A 17,196-nucleotide genomic window follows, 5' to 3' on the forward strand; every position below is an offset into this window, starting at 1 on the left:
TTGACTCCTTTTTGACGCAGGAGAACCATCATCTCCGCCATCACCTTGGTGAATACCCTCGGCGCCGTGGAGAGACCGAAAGGTAACGTCTGGAATTGGTAATGGCAATCCTGAACCGCGAATCTCAGATAAGCCTGGTGAAAAGGATAAATGGGAACATGCAGGTAAGCATCTTTTATGTCTACAGACACCATGTAGTCCCCCTCCTCCAGACTGGAAATCACTGCCCTCAGTGATTCCATTTTGAACTTGAATCGTTTCAAGTAGAAATTCAGATTTTTCAGGTTTAGGATCGGTCTGACAGAGTCGTCCGGCTTCAGAACTACAAAAAGGCTTGAATAAAACCCCTCCCTTTTTTGTGACAAAGGTACCAGGACTATGACCTGATCCTGACATAATTTTTGGATTGCCGCTGTTACTGCTTCCCTTTCTGGAAGAGAAGCTGGCAAGGTCCATTTGAAAAATCGGCATGGGGGAACGTCTTGAAACTCCAGCTTGTATCCCTGGGACACTATTTGCAACACCCAGGGATCCAGGCCAGACAGAATCCAACCTTGGCTGAACAGTTTGAGACGTGCCCCCATCCGAGCGGCCTCCCGCAAAAAAGCCCCAGTGTCATCCTGAAGATTTGGCAGAAGTAGGGGTAGACTTCTGCTCCTGGGAACCTGAAGCTGCTGTGGACTTCTTTCCTTTTTCCCTTCCCCTACCCACAAAGAAGGGGGAACCTCTCGCTTTTTTGTATTTATTGGGCCGAAAGGACTGCATGTGCGGGTGATATGTCTTTTTTGCCGGTGCAGGCGCAGAGGGCAAAAATGACGACTTACCTGCGGTAGCCGCCGAGTCTAACGCATCCAGTCCATCACCAAATAAGGCCTCACCTTTATATGGGAGAGCCTCCATATTTCTTTTGGAATCTGCATCCGCGTTCCACTGGCGAATCCACAACGCCCGCCGAGCCGATACTGCCATGGTAGCGGCTTGTGAACTAAGAGTCCAATATCTTTCATCGCTTCTAGCATGTATGCGGCAGCGTCTCTGATATTCCCTAACTTAAGGAGTATCTCATCTTTATCAGTCGTGTCAATTTCTGATGACACGCTTTCTGACCATTTTAAATAGCGCGACTCACCCACGCGCAAGCAATTGTGGGCCTGAGCAGCATACCATTGGCAACATAAATGGATTTCAATGTAGTTTTCATCTATCGGTCTGCCGGCTCTTTTAGTGAAGCCGTGCCAGGTGCAGGGAGAATTAGCTTCTTTGTCAACCTGGACAGTGCACTATCTAAAGGCCCGTACACACTGGTCGATATATATATAGTTCTCTTGAACGGCCGATATATCGCGGTACCGTCGGCCAGTGTGTACGGCCGATACGTCTGTGAACTCCGTCGTTCACTGACGTATTGCGTCGGCCGCGCAGCACAGCCGATGGCCAATATATCTACCGATATATTGGCGCGTCGCTGTGTGTGTACGGGGCGGTCGGCCGACCGCCCGTACACATGCTGCGGCGGCCGGCGGTGATTGACAGCTGAACTGGGCGGGCGTGTGTACACACCCGCCCAGTTCATGACGTCAGTCCCCGACGGATCGGGCAGTGTGTACAGAACTTCATTTATAGCCACAATCATATATTGTATATTTTTTGCCAATTTATGATCTATTTCTCTGGAGTCACTATCATCGACAAGAATCAGTGCCCGTGTCGGTGTCAGTATTCACAATGGGGGTAATTCCAAGTTGATCGCAGCAGGATATTTTGTAGCAGTTGGGCAAAACCATGTGCACTGCAGGGGAGGCAGATATAACATGTGCAGAGAGAGTTAGATTTGGGTGGGTTATTTTGTTTCTGTGCAGGGTAAATACTGGCTGCTTTATTTTTACACTGCAAATTAGATTGCAGATTGAACTCACCACACCCAAATCTATCTCTCTCTGCACATGTTATATCTGCCCCCCCTGCTGTGCACATGGTTTTGCCCAACTGCTAAAAAATTTCCTGCTGCGATCAACTTGGAATTACCCCCAATATTCGCAAATGGTCTCTTATGTGACCCAGAGGGGTCGCCTGCGGATGGAAGAACAGAGCCCTGAAAAATCACATCCTCCACAGATTTTCTCCAGCACTCAGCATGAGATTCAGACTTATCTAATCTCCTATTGATATGATGCATACTGTCACGTATTTCTTTCACCCATGCAGGCTCTTGGTGTGCCAGCAGCGCCACTTTACACTTTTGTGTCCCTAAAATGGTTTCCACCGGGGAGGAACTCCCTGCCTCTGACATGTCTTACACACGTGTACAACACACACACAGACACACTGGGACTTATAGGGGACAGACCCACAGTAAAATCTGTCAGAGGGACACAGTTTAGGAGCAGCCAGTTCACAACCCCAGCGCCAGTATCTAATGCCTGTGAACACAGAATGCCCACTGACATGCAGCGCTTTTTACACAGTAAAACACACGTGTAAAGCACCAAATTCACTTGTTCCCTTCCCCCCCCCCCCCCCCCCCCCCCCCCCCCCGTTTTGCACCCTGATACTTGTAGTCAGAAGTGAAGGAGGACCAGCGATGTCTCTGCAGCCTGAGGAGAGAGAAAATGGCACTGAGCAGCGTGCTGGCTGCCTGAGGAAGAAGCTCCGCCCTTTTTACCTCAGAAACTTTTCATAATATTTATACTGGCGGGGGTAGGGCTGTGCCTGGGCATCTTATGCCCCTTTTTTGCCAGTTTGTAGAGGTGTTTTTGCTGCCCAGGGCGCCCCCCCCCGCACCCTGCAGTGCCTGTGTGTGTGGGCAGCAATGGCGCGCTGCGCTCCCGCCAGCTGCGCTGTACCTCAGCCGTCACTTTTCTTGATAGAAGATCTGTCTTCTTCTACTCACCTGTCTTCTGACTTCTGGCTCTGTGAGGGGGGTGACGGCGTGCTGTGGGAGTGAGCATCTAGACACGGCTAGCGTTCAGTACCCTTCAGGAGCTAATGGTGTCCTGTCAGCCAGATGCAGAGCCATGAAACTCTTCAGGAAGTTGGTTCCTACTATAGCAGCGTCCAGTGACCACCGCCGCTATTAGCGGGAGAGACGCCAGCACCAGCTGCATTTGGAGTGAGACGGAGGACACGCTGATACGGGGATCTTATTCATTAAAAGCAGAGGACATTCTACACCGCCCAGGGAGGGTAAGACTAACACGGTTACTTACTACTCATCATCGCCGGGACGCCGGCTTTGTTTCAGTTATACAGCAGCAGAGACTATTATTCTCACTTAGCCCATGGACATTCAATTGTTTATTTTCTTTTCCTTTTCTAATTGATACAAATACCTAGTACTAACAATAAACACAGAGTGGTTATATTGTTTCCACTCAATTTTATTCACAAGCTATCTCAGCAGCTGAACTATTTATGTAATATTGGGTGATTTTAAATCAGTTAGGGACATGTTATGTGTATGTGTATTTTAATAAAATGTTGTGTATGTTTGTACAAAGCAGAGGTCTCCTAGCATTCATATTTGTGCAGCTTGTTACACTGATGGTATTATAACTATATATTTATATCCTAAGCGCAGTGCTTTCCTTTGTATTTTTCCTTTAACATCAAAGTAGCAAAAAAAATAAAAATCGTAGTATTTTAGCTGCCTGGTAATCACTACTGGGCACAGTATGGGTCAGAGGAAAGGGCAACGCAATCTTGAAACAATGTTTTACCAGATGTTAAAGTGCACAGCTTACCTCCGAGCTGACCATGAGTTCTGGGACACTGTGAACCATAGAAACAGTAGCTGTTGATAATGGCACCTGCTGTTTCCCATTCTTGCTTTGTAACCTGAACAAATAAAAAGGTTTGTAAGCGATACGCTACTGCACCAATTCATGCTCAAGTAAAACAGACACAGTACTCACTGACCTGAAAAAGATAAGCAATAAATACACAGAATTAAACTAAAATACATTTTGCTTCTCAATGTTTCAAATACAAAAGGAAATATTTGAATATGAATGGTTGAAGTGAATTTGTCATACAGCATTACCTATCATACAGTGGGAGAGACTGAATGCTCTATGAGAACAAAACAGGCCCATGCAATGAATAGTGTAAAAACCTAAAGGAATATTTCCATTAAAAACATCTTTTTGTTAAGTAAATGATCATATGGAACTCTAAGTTATTAGAGTTCCATATAATAATAAATAATAAATCAGACTCTGTTTTAAGAAAATAAGAATTTACTTACCGATAATTCTATTTCTCGGAGTCCGTAGTGGATGCTGGGGTTCCTGAAAGGACCATGGGGAATACCGGCTCCGCAGGAGACAGGGCACAAAAAGTAAAGCTTTAGTATCAGGTGGTGTGCACTGGCTCCTCCCCCTATGACCCTCCTCCAAGCCAGTTAGATACTGTGCCCGGACGAGCGTACATAATAAGGAAGGATTTTGAATCCCGGGTAAGACTCATACCAGCCACACCAATCACACTGTACAACCTGTGATCTGAACCCAGTTAACAGTATGATAACAGCGGAGCCTCTGAAAAGATGGCTCACAACAATAATAACCCGATTTTTGTAACTATGTACAAGTATTGCAGATAATCCGCACTTGGGATGGGCGCCCAGCATCCACTACGGACTCCGAGAAATAGAATTATCGGTAAGTAAATTCTTATTTTCTCTATCGTCCTAGTGGATGCTGGGGTTCCTGAAAGGACCATGGGGATAATACCAAAGCTCCCAAACGGGCGGGAGAGTGCGGATGACTCTGCAGCACCGAATGAGAGAACTCCAGGTCCTCCTTAGCCAGGGTATCAAATTTGTAGGATTTTACAAACGTGTTTGCCCCTGACTAAATAACCGCTCGGCAAAGTTGTAAAAGCCGAGACCCCTCGGGCAGCCGCCCAAGATGAGCCCACCTTCCTTGTGGAATGGGCATTTACATATTTTGGCTGTGGCAGGCCTGCCACAGAATGTGCAAGCTGAATTGTATTACACATCCAACTAGCAATAGTCTGCTTAGAAGCAAAAGCACCCAGTTTGTTGGGTGCATACAGGATAACAGCAAGTCAGTTTTCCTGACTCCAGCCGTCCTGGAACATATTTTCAGGGCCCTGACAACATCTAGCAACTTGGAGTCCTCCAAGTCCCTAGTAGGTGCAAGGCACCACAATAAGCTGGTTCAGGTGAAACACTGACACCACCTTAGGGAGAGAACTGGGGACGAGTCCGCAGCTCTGCCCTGTCCGAATGGACAAACAGATATGGGCTTTTTTGAGAAAAAACCACCAATTTGACACTCGCCTGGTCCAGGCCAGGGCCAAGATCATGGTCACTTTTCATGTGAGATGCTTCAAATCCACAGATTTGACTGGTTTTAAACCAATGTGATTTGAGGAATCCCAGAACTACGTTGAGATCCCACAGTGCCACTGGAGGCACAAAAGGGGGTTGTATATGCAATACTCCCTTGACAAAATTCTGGACTTCAGGAACTGAAGCCAATTCTTTCTGGAAGAAAATCGACAGGGCCGAAATTTGAACCTTAATGGACCCCAATTTGAGGCCCATAGACACTCCTGTTTTCAGGAAATGCAGGAAACGACCGAGTTGAAATTTCTTTGTGGGGCCTTCCTGGCCTCACACCACGCAACATATTTTCGCCACATGTGGTGATAATGTTGTGCGGTCGCCTCCTTTCTGGCTTTGACCAGGGTAGGAATGACCTCTTCCGGAATGCCTTTTTCCCTTAGGATCCGGCGTTCCACCGCCATGCCGACAAACGCAGCTGCGGTAAGTCTTGGAACAGACATGGTACTTGCTGAAGCAAGTCCCTTCTTAGCGGCAGAGGCCATAAAACCTCTGTAAGCATCTCTTGAAGTTCCGGGTACCAAGTCCTTCTTGGCCAATCCGGAGCCATGAGTATAGTTCTTACTCCTCTACGTCTTATAATTCTCAGCACCTTAGGTATGAGAAGCAGAGGAGGGAACACATACACCGACTGGTACACCCACGGTGTTACCAGAACGTCCACAGCTATTGCCTGAGGGTCTCTTGACCTGGCGCAATACCTGTCCCGTTTTTTGTTCAGACGGGACGCCATCATGTCCACCTTTGGTATTTCCCAACGGTTTACAATCATGTGGAAAAAACTTCCCGATGAAGTTTCCACTCTCCCGGGTGGAGGTCGTGCCTGCTGAGGAAGTCTGCTTCCCAGTTTCCATTCCCGGGATGAAACACTGCTGACAGTGCTATCACATGATTTTTCGCCCAGCGAAAAGTCCTTGCAGTTTTTGCCATTGCCCTCCTGCTTCTTGTGTCGCCCTGTCAGTTTACGTGGGCGACTGCCGTGATGTTTTTCCACTGGATCAATACCGGCTGACCTTGAAGCAGAGGTCTTGCTAAGCTTAGAGTATTATAATTTTACCCTTAGCTCCAGTATATTTATGTGGAGAAAAGTCTCCAGACTTGATCACACTCCCTGGAAATTTTTTCCTTGTGTGACTGCTCCCCAGCCTCTCGGGCTGGGCTCCGTGGTCACCAGCATCCAATCCTGAATGCCAAATCTGCGGCCCTCTAGAAGATGGGCACTCTATAACCACCACAGGAGAGACACCCTTGTCCTTGGATATAGGGTTATCCGCTGATGCATCTGAAGATGCGATCCGGACCATTTTTCCAGCAGATCCCACTGAAAAGTTCTTGCGTGAAATCTGCCGAATGGAATTGCTTCGTAGGAAGCCACCATTTTTACCAGGACCCTTGTGCAATGATGCACTGTTTTTAGGAGGTTCCTGACTAGCTCGGATAACTCCCTGGCTTTCTCTTCCGGGAGAAACACCTTTTTCTGGACTGTGTCCAGAATCATCCCTAGGCACAGCAGACGTGTCGTCGGGATCAGCTGCGATTTTGGAATATTTAGAATCCACCCGTGCTGTTGTAGCAGTATCCGAGATAGTGCTACTCCGACCTCCAACTGTTCCCTGGACTATGCCCTTATCAGGAGATCGTCCAAGTAAGGGATAATTAAGACGCCTTTTCTTCGAAGAAGAATCATCATTTCGGCCATTACCTTGGTAAAGACCCGGGGTGCCGTGGACAATCCAAACGGCAGCGTCTAAAACTGATAGTGACAGTTCTGCACCACGAACCTGAGGTACCCTTAGTGAGAAGGGCAAATTTGGGACATAGAGGTAAGCATCCCTGATGTCCCCGGACACTATATAGTCCCCTTCTTCCTGGTTCGTTATCACTGCTCTGAGTGACTCCATCTTGATTTGAACCTTTGTAAGTGTTCAAAAAATTTTTTAGAATAAGTCTCACCTAGCCTTCTGGCTTCAGTACCACAATATAGTGTGGAATAATACCCCTTTTCCTTGTAGTAGGAGGGGTAATTTAATTATCACCTGCTGGGAATACAGCTTGTGAATTTTTTCCCATACTGCCTCCTTGTCGGAGGGAGACCTTGGTAAAGCAGACTTCAGGAGCCTGCGAAGAGGAAACGTCTCTACATTCCAATCTGTACCCCTGGGATACTACTTGTAGGATCCAGGGGTCCTGTACGGTCTCAGCGCCATGCTGAGAACTTGTCAGAAGCGGTGGAGCGCTTCTGTTCCTGGGAATGGGCTGCCTGCTGCAGTCTTCTTCCCTTTCTTCTATCCCTGGGCAGATATGATCTTATAGGGACGAAAAGACTGAGGTTGAAAAGACGGTGTCTTTTTCTGCAGAGATGTGACTTAGGGTAAAAACGGTGGATTTTCCAGCAGTTGCCGTGGCCACCAGGTCCGATGGACCGACCCCAAAAAACTCCTCTTCCTTTATACGGCAATACACCTTTTTGCCGTTTGGAATCTGCATCACCTGACCACTGTCGTGTCCATAACATCTTCTGGCAGATATGGACATCGCATTTACTCTTGATGCCAGAGTGCAAATATCCCTCTGTGCATCTCGCATATATAGAAATGCATCCTTTAAATGCTCTATAGTCAATAAAATACTGTCCCTGTCAAGGGTATCAATATTTTTAGTCAGGGAATCCGACCAAGCCACCCCAGCTCTGCACATCCAGGCTGAGGCGATCGCTGGTCGCAGTATAACACCAGTATGTGTGTATATACTTTTTATGATATTTTCCAGCCTCCTGTCAGCTGGTCCTTGAGGACGGCCCTATCTATAGACGGTACCGCCACTTGTTTTGATAAGCGTGTGAGCGCCTTATCCACCCTAAGGGGTGTTTCCCAACGCGCCCTAACTTCTGGCGGGAAAGGGTATACCGCCCATAATTTTCTATCGGGGGGAACCCACGCATCATCACACACTTTATTTAATTTATCTGATTCAGGAAAAACTACTGTAGTTTTTTCACATCCCACATAATACCCTCTTTTGTGGTACTTGTAGTATCAGAAATATGTAACACCTCCTTCATTGCCTTTAACGTGTGGCCCTAATAAGGAATACGTTTGTTTATTCACCGTCGACACTGGATTCAGTGTCCCTGTCTGTGTCTGTGTCGACCAACTAAAGTAAACGGGCGTTTTAAAACCCCTGACGGTGTTTCTGAGACGTCTGGACCGGTACTAATTGTTTGTCGGCCGTCTCATGTCGTCAACCGACCTTGCAGCGTGTTGACATTATCACGTAATTCCCTAAATAAGCCATCCATTCCGGTGTCGACTCCCTAGAGAGTGACATCACCATTACAGGCAATTGCTCCGCCTCCTCACCAACATCGTCCTCATACATGTCGACACACACGTACCGACACACAGCACACACACAGGGAATGCTCTGATAGAGGACAGGACCCACTAGCCCTTTGGAGAGACAGAGGGAGAGTTTGCCAGCACACACCAAAAACGCTATAATTATATAGGGACAACCTTATATAAGTGTTTTCCCTTATAGCATCTGTTTTATATATTTCTAACGCCAAATTAGTGCCCCCCCTCTCTGTTTTAACCCTGTTTCTGTAGTGCAGTGCAGGGGAGAGCCTGGGAGCCTTCCCTCCAGCCTTTCTGTGAGGGAAAATGGCGCTGTGTGCTGAGGAGATAGGCCCCGCCCCTTTTTCGGCGGCCTCGTCTCCCGCTTTTAACGGATTCTGGCAGGGGTTAAATATCTCCATATAGCCTCCCGAGGCTATATGTGAGGTATTTTTAGCCAAAATAGGTTTTCATTTGCCTCCCAGGGCGCCCCCCTCCCAGCGCCCTGCACCCTCAGTGACTGCCGTGTGAAGTGTGCTGAGAGGAAAATGGCGCACAGCTGCAGTGCTGTGCGCTACCTTTAGAAGACTGAGGAGTCTTCTGCCGCCGATTCTGGACCTCTTCTTACTTCAGCATCTGCAAGGGGGCCGGCGGCAAGGCTCCGGTGACCATCCAGGCTGTACCTGTGATCGTCCCTCTGGAGCTGATGTCCAGTAGCCAAGAAGCCAATCCATCCTGCACGCAGGTGAGTTCACTTCTTCTCCCCTAAGTCCCTCGTTGCAGTGATCCTGTTGCCAGCAGGACTCACTGTAAAATAAAAAACCTAAGCTAAACTTTTCTAAGCAGCTCTTTAGGAGAGCCACCTAGATTGCACCCTTCTCGGCCGGGCACAAAAATCTAACTGGCTTGGAGGAGGGTCATAGGGGGAGAAGCAAGTGCACACCACCTGATACTAAAGCTTTACTTTTTGTGCCCTGTCTCCTGCGGAGCCGGTATTCCCCATGGTCCTTTCAGGAACCCCAGCATCCACTAGGACGATAGAGAAACAATGATTTTCTGTTAGCTATTAATATTGCAAAATCTCTCATGATTCTCGGAGACCATATCTCGGTCTCCAAGAATCCTGAACAGTGCATGATTCCATATCTTCTGCACAAGTGTGATTACTATGGGCATATTCTAACTACTATACAGGTGGTCCTTGAGGACAGAGTTTGCCCACCCATGATAACCTGCACTTTACGGTTAGTTCTGATAAGATCAACACCACATGTGTAGCGACAAAAGATCATTTCATATCCCCACCTCCCCAAATGTACACATGGACAACTAAACATTTGGCAGACAACTTGTACACTGGGGTCATTCCGACCCATTCGCACGCTGCCGTCTGTCGCAGCGGTACGAAAGGGTCGGTTCTGCGCATGCGCGTTGCCACATTGCACAGGCGCGTTGTTGCCCGGTGACGGCCGCTAACGACAAAAGCGGTCACAGCGGCGACCGCAAGAAGATTGGCAGGAGGAAGGCGTTCCGGGGCGTCAACTGACCGGTTTCCGGGAGTGGTCCGCCGAACGCAGGCTTGTCCAGGCGTTTGGAGGGCGGATGTCTGACGTCAATTCCGGGACCTGCATCGCTGGAACGATCGCACAGGGTAAGTAACTCTTACCCTGGTCTTCTTTTACAGGAAACTTTTTTTTGCATAGTAGGGCTGCACAAGCGTTCGCAACCCTGCTATGCAGATATACACTTCCGCATAGGCGGCGTCTAGTTGATCGCACGGGCAGCAAAAAGTTGCTACATGCGATCAACTAGGAATGACCCGCACTGTACTACTGAAATGTCCATCAGATTGAGCCGCACAACTGAAATACCGAATTGTGCAGACCGGTGATTATACCCCATACTGCAAAACATGCCAGGCTATAAAGCATTTTGGGTAGTGTGGTAATGTCTCTGACCAGTTTTAAATAATGCAATACAACTAAAATGTTAGGACTCCATCCAAGACTTGCTATGTCTGCTTGAATAAGGGCTATGTTTATTTTACATTGGATATAGGCAACTACGTTGTTGGGTTTCAACACTGTTGTTGTGACTGACTCAACACTACACAAAAGACAAACCAGGTTTTTAGATTCAAATGGCGCTCTACTACAGAAAAACAAAAAAGTTCTCGTCCTTTTTCTTACCATTTTTACTAAATGGACATTTCACTCAAATTGCCACATTCGCATAATATTAAAGTAGTAAAGTTAAATCAGTTTTGAATGAGGTACAGGTATGTGTTTCACTTTTTATATTTGATATGTGTTAAATATTAGATAGCACATAACACATCACATTTGCATTGTGCGGTAACGTTTAAAATATAATGGCTGTGTGCGAGCATCTACCTTTCCAACTATGGCCATCGGTACCACCAGGAGACATGGGACACAGGCAGAGGAGCACTAACTGGCGTGATGCAGTGTTGGGGCAGACAAAGGCACTGGAAATTAATTTAATACAGATTTGGATTTAACCAAGGATTCAGGTAGCCTAGTTATTCAAAGTACTTTATTTCTCACTGTCTAAATTAGATCTGATGAGCTTCTAAATTGAATAACTTAGCTACTTATCATACAATGCATTAGTCACGTTATGGAGGGAGTACATTCTGGCACCTGTAGCCGAGTTGTGCTTTTGATATTAGAATCTATTTTAGGGAAGTTGGAGAAGTTGTACAGCAATTGGACATTGGGGCCATGCTATATTCTGGACCAGTGATTTCCAAAATCAGTCCTCAAGGAAAGCTAACAGTACAGGTTTTAAGAATAGATTTGATTGTGCACAGGTGAATTTATTTCCTCAGTAATATTTTAGTTATTTTTAATTTAAAACACCTGTGCGCAGCCATGGATATCCCTAAAACCTGGAGGGTGCCTTGAGGATGGAGTTTGAGAACCTCTGTTCTTATCAACGGAGTACTGTATTATATGCTCATATACTGAGTAGTGTACAACTACCTCACCTCTTTCCTCTCCTCCCACTCCCTCCTAGACCCTTTCTCTCTCACCTCCAAATACAAAAGGTCAGTTCTCTATTCATACACTCTTTAACATCACAGCAGCATTTGACATCATTACCACACCCTTCTCTCTTTTGTGTCCACTACCTACTTTTTAATTTCTCCTTCTCCATATCTACTAGCTCATCCACTTACCACTCCCTTTGAGGACCCTCGAAGTTCTTTCCTTGTCCTACTTTTCTTCTCCCTCCACACATTCTCCTTGGAAAATTTATCAGGCCCTTTGGCTTTCCTACCTTCTTTATGCAAACAATACCTAAATGTACCTAATATCGCCAGACTTCTATCCCTTTCCCCACTCCTGTGTCATCTTCTCCTGACTGTGAGCTATGTCATCTCTGTGTAACATACTGTATGCGCTGTAAAAGTTCTTAGGAATTTGTGTGAAGTTTTGAATCCGTACCACTGTTGCTGCAGTTTGATAAATACGTAAAAAAAAAAAAACTGTACCAGGATTGGGGGGAAAAAAAGATTTATGGTAAGACTTACCATTGTTAAATCTCTTTCTGCGAGGTACACTGGATTCAACAGGGAGTAACATTGGGGGTGTGGAGCTGGATCTTGATCCGAGGCACCAACAGACTAAAGCTTTGACTGTTCCCAAGATGCACTGCACCGCCTCCTCTATATCCCCGCCTCCAAGCACTGGAGCTCAGTTTTGTTAACCAGTCCAATGCAGTGGCAGGTAAAAGAGACGACAGTAGTTAGTAGTCACACATAACCACATTCTCACGACAGGAGAAGGGTTGGTTCTATATCGGAGTGGGAGAAGGGACCTTGTGACGTACCTAGGGGAGGAGACACGTCACCAGGGGGAGGAGCTACGGCCGAACAGGGTACCCGAAAAGTACCCTCGCGGGCTCGCTTTGCTCGCCATCTAATTACTAAAGGTAATAGTTGGTGGCGGGGATAGTAGAGCAACTGTCCCGCTGGCCTAGCTCCTCCCCCTTGTGCCATGGCTCCTCCCCCTGATGGAAAAGGTCCCTTAGGCCACTTGGATCTAGCCTCAACCACAGAAGAAGGTACCAGCGGCTAATACCATACAAACCGAAGAAGCTAAGTGTGTCAGGGTGGGCGCCCTGTGGAATCCAGTGTACCTCGCAGAAAGAGATTTAACAATGGAAAGTCTTACCATAAATCCCCTTTTCTGCAGCGATGTTATTCCACAGGGAATAACATCGGGGATGTCCTAAAGCAGGTTCCCATGGGAGGGGACGCACTGTAGCGAGCACAAGAACCCGGCGTCCAAAGGAAGCATCCTGGGAGACGGAAGTATCAAAGGCATAGAACGTGTTCACTAAGGACCACGTAGTCCACCTTGCACAACTGTTCTAGGGACGCGCCACGGCGGGCCGCCCAAGAAGGTCCAACAGGCAGAGTAGAATGGGCCTTGATAGTAGCAGGAGCTGGAAGTCCAGCCTGTACATAAACTTGTGCAATCGCAATTCTAATCCATCTGGCCATGGTCTGCTTATTTGCAGGCCAGCCACATTTGTGAAAACCAAAACGGACAAAGAGAACCAGATCTCCTAAGAGAGGCAGTTCTCTTCACATATATACGTAGAGCCCATACCACATCCAAAGACCGTTCTTTGGAGGACAAACCAGGAAAGATAAAGGCCGGAACCACAATCTCTTCGTTAAGGTGGAAAGATACACCACCTTAGGTAGATAACCAGGGCGAGTTCTAAGAACAGCACGGTCACTGTGAAAAATCTGAAAGAGTAACCGACAGAATAAGGCACCCAAGTCTGAAACCATCCTAGCAGAGGCAATAGTCAGCAAAAAAATAAGAATTTACTTACCGATAATTCTATTTCTCATAGTCCGTAGTGGATGCTGGGACTCCGTCAGGACCATGGGGAATAGCGGGCTCCGCAGGAGACAGGGCACATCTAAAAAAGCTTTTAGGTCACATGGTGCGTACTGGCTCCTCCCCCTATGACCCTCCTCCAAGCCTCAGTTAGGTACTGTGCCCGGACGAGCGTACACAATAAGGAAGGATCTTGAATCCCGGGTAAGACTCATACCAGCCACACCAATCACACCGTACAACTTGTGATCTGAACCCAGTTAACAGTATGATAACACAAACGAAGTAGCCTCTGAACAGATGGCTCACAACAACAGTAATAACCCGATTTTTGTAACAATAACTATGTACAAGCATTGCAGACAATCCGCACTTGGGATGGGCGCCCAGCATCCACTACGGACTATGAGAAATAGAATTATCGGTAAGTAAATTCTTATTTTCTCTAACGTCCTAGTGGATGCTGGGACTCCGTCAGGACCATGGGGATTATACCAAAGCTCCCAAACGGGCGGGAGAGTGCGGATGACTCTGCAGCACCGAATGAGAGAACTCCAGGTCCTCTTTAGCCAGAGTATCAAATTTGTAAAATTTTACAAACGTGTTCTCCCCTGACCACGTAGCTGCTCGGCAAAGTTGTAATGCCGAGACTCATCGGGCAGCCGCCCAGGATGAGCCCACTTTCCTTGTGGAATGGGCCTTTACAGATTTAGGCTGTGGCAGGCCTGCCACAGAATGTGCAAGTTGGATTGTACTACATATCCAACGTGCAATCGTCTGTTTAGACGCAGGAGCACCCAACTTGTTGGGTGCATACAATGTAAACAACGAGTCAGATTTTCTGACTCCAACTGTCCTTGAAATATATATTTTTAATGCTCTGACAACGTCCAGTAACTTGGAGTCCTCCAAGTCGCTAGTAGCCGCAGGCACCACAATAGGCTGGTTCAAGTGAAATGCCGAAACCACCTTAGGGAGAAATTGAGGACGTGTCCTCAATTCTGCCCTGTCCGAATGGAATATCAGATATGGGCTTTTGTATGACAAAGCTGCCAACTCCGAAACTCTCCTGGCTGAAGCCAGGGCCAACAGCATGGTTATCTTCCATGTAAGGTATTTTAAATCTACCGATTTTAAAGGCTCAAACCAATGAGATTTGAGAAAATTTAGAACCACGTTCAAATCCCACGGTGCCACTGGAGGCACTATTGGGGGTTGTATATGTAGTACACCTTTGACAAAAGTTTGTACTTCAGGCACTGACGCCAATTCCTTCTGGAAGAAAATTGATAAGGCCGAAATTTGAACTTTAATGGACCCCAATTTGAGGCCCATAGACAATCCTGCTTGCAGGAAATGTAAGAATCGACCCAATTGAAATTCTTCCGTTGGAGCCTTCTTGGCCTCACACCACGCAACATATTTTCTCCAAATGCGGTGATAATGTTGTGCGGTCACTTCTTTCCTGGCTTTAATTAAAGTAGGAATAACTTCCTCAGGAATGCCCTTCTCTTTTAGAATCCGGCGTTCAACCGCCATGCCGTCAAACGCAGCCGCGGTAAGTCTTGGAACATACAAGGTCCCTGCTGAAGCAGATCCCTTCTTAGAGGTAGAGGCCACGGATCCTCCGTGAGCATCTCTTGAAGTTCCGGATACCAAGTTCTTCTTGGCCAGTCCGGAGCTACCAGTATTGTTCTTACTCCTCTTTTCCGTATAATTCTCAGTACCTTTGGTATGAGAGGCAGAGGAGGGAACACATACACTGACTGGTACACCCACGGTGTTACCAGAGCGTCCACAGCTATTGCCTGAGGGTCTCTTGACCTGGCGCAATACCTGTCCAATTTTTTGTTGAGGCGAGACGCCATCATGTCCACCTTTGGTTTTTCCCAACGGTTCACAATCATGTGGAAAACTTCTGGATGAAGTCCCCACTCTCCCGGGTGAAGGTCGTGTCTGCTGAGGAAATCTGCTTCCCAGTTGTCCACTCCCGGGATGAACACTGCTGACAGTGCTACGACATGATTCTCCGCCCAGCGCAGAATCCTTGCAGCTTCTGCCATTGCACTCCTGCTTCTCGTGCCGCCTTGTCGGTTTACGTGGGCGACTGCCGTGATGTTGTCGGACTGGATCAACACCGGCTGACCCTGAAGCAGCGATTTTGCCAGGCTTAGAGCATTGTAGATCGCTCTTAGCTCCAGTATATTTATGTGAAGAGACGTCTCCAGGTTTGACCACACGCCCTGGAAGTTTCTTCCCTTTGTGACTGCTCCCCAACCTCGTAGGCTGGCATCCGTAGTCACCAGGACCCAGTCCTGTATGCCGAATCTGCGGCCCACTAACAGATGGGCAGTCTGCAACCACCACAGGAGAGACAACCTTGTTCTCGGTGACAGTGTTATCCGCTGATGCATGTGCAGATGCGATCCGGACCATTTGTCCAGCAGATCCCACTGAAATGTTCGTGCATGGAATCTGCCGAATGGAATCGCTTCGTACGAAGCCACCATCTTTCCCAGGACTCTTGTGCATTGATGTACTGACACAGTTCCTGGTTTTAGGAGGTTCTTGACAAGTTCGGATAACTCCCTTGCTTTCTCTTCCGGGAGAAATACCTTTTTCTGAACCGTGTCCAGAATCATGCCCAGGAACAGCAGATGTGTTGTCGGGGTCAATTGAGATTTTGGAAGATTTAGAATCCACCCGTGTTGCTGAAGCACTACTTGTGTTAGCGCTACACCGACTTCCAGCTGTTCTCTGGACTTTGCCCTTATCAGGAGATCGTCCAAGTAAGGGATAATTAATACGCCTTTTCTTCGTAGAAGAACCATCATTTCGGTCATTACCTTGGTAAAGACCCGAGGGGCCGTGGACAACCCAAACGGCAGCGTTTGAAACTGATAATGACAGTCTTGTATCACGAACCTGAGATACCCTTGGTGTGAGGGGTAAATCGGGACATGTAGATAAGCATCTTTTATGTCCAAGGACACCATGAAGTCTCCTTCTTCCAGATTCGCTATCACTGCTCTGAGTGACTCCATCTTGAACTTGAATTTCTTTATGTACAGGTTCAAGGATTTCAGATTTAGAATAGGCCTTACCGAACCGTCCGGTTTCGGTACCACAAATAGTGTGGAATAATACCCCTTTCCCTGTTGTAGGAGGGGTACCTTGACTATCACCTGCTGAGAATACAGCTTGTGAATGGCTTCCAAAACCGACGTCCTTTCTGAGGGAGACGTTGGTAAAGCAGACTTTAGGAACCGGCGAGGGGGAGACCTTTCGAACTCCAGCATGTAACCCTGAGATACTATCTGCAGGACCCACGGGTCCACTTGTGAGTGAACCCATTGATTGCTGAAAATCTTGAGTCGACCCCCCACCGTTCCTGAGTCCGCTTGTAAAGCCCCAGCGTCATGCTGATGGCTTTGTAGAAGCCGGGGCGGGCTTCTGTTCCTGGGCAGGGGCTGCTTGCTGCCCTTTCTTACCCTTTCCTCTGCCTCGCGGCAGATAAGACTGTCCTTTTGGTCGCTTTTTATAGGAGCGAAAGGACTGCGGCTGAAAAGACGGTGTCTTTTTCTGTTGGGAGGGGGTCTGAGGTAAAAAAGTG

At 47.4% G+C, this 17,196-nt stretch overlaps 1 protein-coding gene across 1 annotated transcript in view; it reads right to left on the reverse strand.

Annotated features, from left to right (window-relative positions):
* The window catches only part of CTDP1 (CTD phosphatase subunit 1), a 469,717-nt gene that overhangs the window by 329,349 nt on the left and 123,172 nt on the right, over positions 1-17,196 (reverse strand). Inside the window, exon 3 of the mRNA XM_063923302.1 lies at positions 3,741-3,834. Coding sequence (XP_063779372.1) covers positions 3,741-3,834 — 94 coding nt within the window. The remainder of the gene's footprint in view (positions 1-3,740; positions 3,835-17,196) is intronic.

Source organism: Pseudophryne corroboree, chromosome 5, assembly GCF_028390025.1.
Source record: "Pseudophryne corroboree isolate aPseCor3 chromosome 5, aPseCor3.hap2, whole genome shotgun sequence".
Taxonomy (NCBI): domain Eukaryota; kingdom Metazoa; phylum Chordata; class Amphibia; order Anura; family Myobatrachidae; genus Pseudophryne; species Pseudophryne corroboree.